General features: G+C 42.7%; 1 protein-coding gene across 1 annotated transcript; it reads right to left on the bottom strand.

The window, feature by feature from the left end:
* Window positions 1-963: 963 nt before the first annotated feature.
* LOC311601453 (melanoma-associated antigen B4-like) lies at window positions 964-2,091 on the bottom strand (the record flags this gene model as incomplete). Its single annotated transcript, XM_084788903.1, has 1 exon — window positions 964-2,091. One exon carries the CDS (start codon window positions 2,089-2,091, stop codon window positions 1,177-1,179), a length of 915 nt encoding a protein of 304 aa, XP_084645029.1. The 3' UTR covers window positions 964-1,176.
* Between the last annotated feature and the right edge of the window lie 5,081 nt (window positions 2,092-7,172).

Here is a 7,172-nt window from a genome sequence, read left to right on the forward strand (position 1 = left end):
TGAAAAATTAGTTTTCTCCAAGATACTCTCACTGGAGAAAAAACTACATTTAGGGGTAAGCTGCATGCACAGAAGTAGATGGCTAACAGAAAATCAACTCAGTGGCATCTTTGGAGGTTCCTTGTGTCATAATGTCATGTTAGGGCTCTTCCTTTAAAAAAATAAATTTCAAAGAAATTATTTTTACTTACATTCTCCCTCCCCTTCCCTTCCTCCCTCCCTCCCTCCCTCCCCCCGTCTCTGATCTCTAGGTCCTTTGTGTATATGACTTTCAGTTTAGTGTTTTTATGGGATCCTTAGGTATACAACCAAGTGGGTCTCTGTTTCTTGTGCCTTCTCTTGGGCTCCTTTCTTTCTACTTGTTTTTCCCAATTTCTGATGTGTTAGTTTATTAAATTACATTATATATTATATTCCATAGAAGCTTTCTCATTTTCTAATGAGACAGATGATGGTTCCAAATGGGAGGAGAGGTGGGGGAAGAGCTGGGAGTGGTAGAGGGGAGTTAAACTATAACAGGACATGTTGTATGTGAAAAAAAACATCTATTTTCAATGAAAGGAAAACAAATTCTATGAGGAGAACCTGGGCTTTTCATCTTAGAATCCCCAAATTGCTATAAATTCTAGCAAATAACACACATTTGTGAAAAGTTTAGTATGTTAGGTGTGGCAGTGAATACCTAAAATCCTAATACATGGGATATAAAGGCAGGGACATCAGAAGTTTAAGACCAGTCACAGCTATGTGGAAAGCTGGAGGCCAGTCTGGACTACCGGGAACCCTGTCACAAAAATAAGATAAAACAAGGGAATAGAAATTTTCAACAAATAAGAGTCAATAAATGAAATCTAATTAATAAACCTTTAATTTCTTCTATTTCCTTACAAAAAACAAGGTGAAAGTTTTCAAACATTTAACTTTATCAAACAGAACAAACATAATTACAGAAAACAAGCCTTACTCATGTTTTAATTTCTTTCTATCCTTTCACTATATTACTCTGTTTCTCTGGCCTTCTTTCACATTTCCAAGGAAATCCTTATTGTGTTGCTATATTTTTATGGACAATAAAACATGTTTAAACTTGGGAAAGGGAGAGAGAACTCTGTGGACATATCACCAACGAAATCCACTAGCTTTGAGAGGAGTAGCACGGCTGACTTCATGGTTGTTTCAATTCTTCCCTTGGTCCTCCTTTAAAATTTCTTCATAAAGATCAGCAGTGTAATTAGAGGAGAGCTCATTGATCCTGGCCAAAAACTTTAGGACGGCAATCTTGCTTGTTTCAGCATAGGCTTGGGGACCCCACAGGAACTCATAGCGTGGAGGATCGCTGTTGGCCACCTGGCGGTACTCCAGGTACTGCAGCTTCACCAAATACTGGGTCATGAGCTTCCGGGGTTCACCAAAGATGCGGTGCTTCTTCCCAGGATATACACCTATAGATCTTAGTATTGTCCAGATGTCTTCTTCTCTGGCACAGTTGCCTTTCCAAATGATGATGCCCAGAACAGTCATCACGAAACCAGTCTTGGGAAAGCCTTTGCCAGCACGAACCCTCCCATTGTTGGGTAGTTTCAGCTTACTGATAAGATCATATGCCCCCCGGCTTGATTCAACTTCCCTCAGTTCAACTGCAAAGATATCTGCAAGTCTCTCAGAAACTTCCCTGAGGATCTCAGGGAGGACATCGATTTCCCTCTTATCAATAACCTGCATTATATCTTCCATGGTAGTAAGCTGCTTTGTTTTGTAGTTGTCAAGCATCATCTGCAACAGCAGAAAGACCTTTCTGGCTAGAATATTTTGGCGGTTAATGGAGTGGTAATAGCAAAAAAAGCTTTCCTCATCAAGATCATCAATAGAACTTTCATCTGAAAAATCACACGCAAGGATGTAGGTAGCTAATCTGGAAATTGAATCGTCATCTGATATCTCAGAGGCACCACATGATTCAGGAGAGGACTCTTTTTCTGCCTCTACTGTTTCCTTAGCACTTTCAGAAGCCTGAGCACTATTTTGGGCTCGGCGGCGGCGTTGGCGGCGTCTCCCACAGGCATTTAGCTTACTTTTTTGACCCCGAGGCATGATGACTGATCAAGGACAACAGCAGGATGCTGGAGATTTAAGTACCTAATGAAGACAGAAGAAGGCGGCATGAGCAACTTCACCAGGAGGAGGCCTCCTTGTATTTAATTCTGCTTTTCCAGGTTGCTATGAAAATACTGCTCTAGGTACATAAACAGCTTCTGTGACTATTAGTTCATACTCCAAGGAGTAAAGTGCATCTTAGGCTGTTGCTTGCTAGGCTGGCCTTTAATGTACAGGAGTGGTGGCAAAGATCAACAGTGGAGACCCCTTGCTTGGAGATAAAAGGAACCTCTACCTTCTCAATCAGAATGATTACATCAGTTGTTGACAAGTCCTGGGTCTGCCTCTTCTGCTGTTTGAAACTGTTACCACAAACCAAAATATCAACATGTCCCTGAGACCTTGGAGGAGACAGTGGTGAAGTTTATCAACCTATCATCCCTATGAGCCATTTTAAAACTGAGACTAATGTATGCAGGACCCTTTCTGTCATACGTTGCTTAGATATGGCTTTGTCTCTTATTAAGAGTGCTCACCTATTCTACCCACAGCACTTGATAAAGCTTCCTTCTGCTCACTAGTAGCACAATAACACACTGAAGATTTACACTCTTTTATGCTTAACACAAAGATCTAGGGTTAGTGGTTCAGTTGAAGAAAGGGGATCCCAAGTTCAAGATCTGTCTTAACTACAGAGACTCCAAGGCCAGCCTGAACAACTTACTGATACTCTATCACAAAATAAAAATGTAAAAGAAGGGCATAGGATAGGTAGAGTGGTAGAGTGCTTCTTAGCATGTAGTAGCAGAAAACGAAGTGAAAAGCAAACCAAACCAACCAACCAACCAAACAAACAAACAAAAAACAAAACAAACAAAAAACTGAACTAAAATAGAATTGACAGGCAATCTTATCCTGAAATGCTCCATAGAGGACCTTCAAATGTTGAATACACTAAGGGTTATTTTACACTTTCCCTTGGCCCATAAACACTTCATTTTCCTAGAAATACATTCTTCCTGCTAGTATCTCTTGAGACTTCCTAGGAGGAGATGGTGGCCACTTCACTTGCCCATTGACTACAAATAGGGGATGGCTTTTGTGGTATACCAAATATACAAGATTCCTTATCTCCTGAAAATATCTATAAATTCTCATATAGTGGAATTCATAGCAACACTCAGAAAATCCTTTCGAATTACCCCACCATGGGAGGCAATTTTTCACTGCTCTCATCATTATTGTATGGACAAAGCGGGTTGCCAGTAGGGAAAAAGTAGGTTCCCTGGGTCCTTCCTCATTGTCTTTACATAGATTTCTTTCCATAACTGGGATATTTCTCACAGCAAAGCCCTCTCAAATCCTTGAGACTGTTCTTGTCAAAATTAGACCAATATCCCTACTGGTGCCTCTCAGGGCTGATAACAAGAGAAGGCACTGGGACTTTGAGTCTTCTGGAAAGGGTGATTCCCTCAGAACTCATGGAGCATTCCTCTTTTACTTCTGTGCAGAATGTGGTACTCCTTTGGCTGAACTAAGTCCCTATTGTTTTACTCCAAAATACTCAGGTTTCTAATATCATCAAGTAAGAACAGAGTACTCAGGTACATTCTAGTGATATGTTTGGTTCTGACAAACAAAATAAGGTCTTGCTTATTATCTCTATTTCTATGTGTTCCCATTTTCTATTGTTATAGTAGGCTACAATAGGAATTTGCTCTACTAAATGGGGCCCCTCATTTTTACTTGCCTTGGTCTTTCTGAGACTATAGAGGCAGCTACTCCGTTCTTCTTAGGATATCCTCTGAGGTTTCCCTAGGCTGAGAATAAGAACATATTTTAGACAGGGTGTAGGTTTTATAGATATTCCAAATGGTGGGCATACCAAATATGTGACTGTTATCCTCTAAAGTGGGATAAGCCAGAAGGAAGACAGGGACATAGCTTTTGTGATTGGGCAGGTGTTGGCTTTGAGATGTCTGTTGGAGGATGTTTCTGTGTACTGTGTATTCAGATGCTGATTTCTATGCCTTGAGATCTGGTTACAGTCCAGATGTGGGTAATGTAATATCTATGAAGAATCTCCTGTCTCAATGTTGGGTAAAACTTGCTTCCAAATTATCTCTAATTTTTTTTTACAAAGAAGCTTATGATCCAATGACTGGGCAGAGGAGAGAGCAGGCAGGACTTTTGTCCCAGTCTGGGCCTCTCAGGTATACAGTGAGAGGGAAAAACCAAAGGAAGAGGAGGAGAGAAGTCACCATGAGGGGGAATATGCCACCAGGCAGAGAGTTACAGCTGAAGACCAAGTTAGACTAATATGGCAAGTAAAGGGGTACATGGCAGGTAGTAGCCAGACTATAATAATTGGGTTAGAATAGATAAATATCTGCCCAGTTATAGAGCTTAAAGCTTGTTGAATAAATCTGATAGGTCTCTGTCAATTATTTGAAAGCTAAGGCAGCTACTAGAAAAGATTTCTACTAATTAATATCATAGTTCTACAACAGTCCTAAAATGAGAATAATAATGTGGCTTGTGATTAATTCTGAGATTTTTAGGTAGGCTAGCAACTCTGGTACAGGATAGAAAGGTTTTTCTTTTGATACAAGAATACTACTATCTAGGGCACATCTTTGGGTGATATCTTCGCTGAGGTACTCCAAGACTAATAACAAGATTTGTTTTGTGAGAAGGTGACTGTAGCAGGGAGAGTAGAGGAGACTGAATGAAATTGGGTCTGGGGAGTGACAAGACAAGGGACAGGGGAGAGTAGAAGTGTGGGAGAAACATAATATATAGTGAGGGGAAATGATCATGGGGGATGATGGGCAAGGGAGGGAGGCAAGAGTGCAGTGGGTAAATGGAAATCAGGAGAAGGAAGAAAGAAGCAGGGAAGGGGAAGGGAGGTTAAAAGAGGAGAAAGAGAAAAAAGGAAGGGAAGGAGTCATAAAGAAAGTAAGCAGATTGAGCATGAGAGAAGTGGAAAAGAGGAGGGAGAAGAGAGGTATGGGAAAGAGAGGAAACATGGGAAAGAAAGGAAGAAGAGGGCAGGAGGTCAAAGGTGGGGAGCAAAGTGGACCTAGGAAGGGAGTAGGAAAGGGGAGGGAAAGGTGGAGGTGAAAACAGGGAAGAGAGGGGAGAGGGAAAAATTGAGGGAGGAGGGAAGGGAGAACAGAGAAGTGCAGGGGAGAAAATGGAAAAGTAGGAGGTAGGAGGCAGCAAAGGAGAACAGGGAAAAGGAGGGGAAGAGTAGACAAAGAAAAAGAGTAGATGGGAGGAAGCAAAGGAGGGAAACGGAAAAGAGAAGGGAGGGAGGAGAGAGGGATGTAGAAGGGGAAGGCAAGGATGAGGGAGAATAGAGGCATAAAAGAAGAACACATGGAGGGAAGACAGGAAGATGGGGGAGAGAAGTGGAAAGGAGAAATAAGGAAAGAGAGGAGGAAAGAGGGATGGGAACAAGGAGGGAAGAGAGAAGGGAAGAAGGTGGAAATGTGAGAAAGATGGAAAAGGCAGGAAGGAGAAGAGGGAAAGGTGTGAAGTTAGAGGAAAGATGGCAACAAAAAAAAAGAGGGAAGGGAGGGAGCAGATGAGGGAAGGAGAATAGGGGAGGAGAGGGGAAGAAACAAAAGGAAGAAGTACATGGAGGGGATACAGCTAGGAGTAAAAGAGAAGAGAGGCAGAAGGAAAGGAAGGGAGAACAAGGAAGGGAAGCAGGAGGAAGAAATGAGAAAACTGGGGAGGTAAGAGGAGAGAATGATGGGAGGAAAAAAGAGAAAAGAGGAAGAACAGAAAAAGGGAGATAGGAGAATAAGAAAAAGGTGATGTGGTGGTCGGGAGAAAGGTAGGAATGTTTAAGGAGGGAGGAAGGAAAGGAGAACTGAGAAAGAAACCATGAGGGGGATCAAGGAGAGGGAGGAGTAAGACAGGGAGTCCAGTGAGGAGGGGAGAGAAAATGGAGGGACGACGGAAAGGAAGGGAAGGAGGGAAAGGGGGTGGCAACGGGGCAATGGAGGAACTGGGAGGAGTTAAGGGAAAGAGAAAGGAAAAGAGATGAAAGGGAGGAAGTAGGGAGAACAGGGAAGCAGAGGAAATGTGGAAGGGGGAAGGGAGGAGGGGAAATTAGGGTGGGAGAGTGAAGGCAGAGAGAAGAGAGGGAGGAAAGATCGAGGGAGAAGAGAGAAATGGATGAAAAAGAGAAACAGAGGAAGTGGGAGAAGGGATAGGAGGGAGAAAAGAAGAGAGAAGGGGTGAAGGGGAAGGAAGAGAGAATTGGGAAAGAGAGGGGGATATGGCAAAGGAGGAGGAAGGGTGGGAGGGAGGAGGGAAAAGAAGAGAGAAGAAAGGCAGAAAGGAGCAAGAAGTGACGAGAGAAGCAACAGAGGAGGTAAGAGAGTGAAGCTGTTATGCTAATGGAAGAAGGAAAGAGAGACAGGAGGTATACAAAAGGGAAGGAGCAAAGGAGGGACAATAAGGAAAGACAAAAGGAGGGGTAGGGAAATGAAGAAGGTGAAGACTGAGAAGAGACTGGAGGGAAAGGAAGGAGGACGGGGAAGAAAAGGAGGTGGTAGGTGGAAAGACATGAGGGAAGGGATTGAGGAGAGAAGAAAACTGAGGAAGAAATGATAGGAGGTAAAATAGGAAGCTTAGGAGTAGGAGAAAGATTGAAAGGGAACAGAGGTAAGATGGTGGAAAATAGGGAAGGGAGGACAAGGAGAGACATGAGATAGAAAAGGAGGAACAATAAGAAAGGAAAGGAGGAGGAATAGGGAAAGGGAGGAGGGAGAAGGCAGAGAAGAGACTAAAAGAAAAGGAAGGGAAATAGGTAAGGATATAAGAAGGTAGAAGCTAGAAGAGAGGGGGAAGGGAGGGACTCAGGAAGAAGAGTGAGGAAAAAGTAATGGGAGAGATAATGGGAAGGTTATGAGGAAGAGAACAAGGAAAAGGGAGGAAGGTAAGAGGGATGGGATCCAGGAGAAAAAAGGTAAGGGGGGCAAAGAAAGGCATAGATAGGAAAGTTAAAGTTAATTGCATGGATGCATAGTGGGAGAAAGAGGCCAGGAAGATGAGGGGTTAAA

Source organism: Acomys minous (genome assembly GCF_964271855.1).
Source record: "Acomys minous genome assembly, chromosome: 7".
Lineage (NCBI taxonomy): Eukaryota > Metazoa > Chordata > Mammalia > Rodentia > Muridae > Acomys > Acomys minous.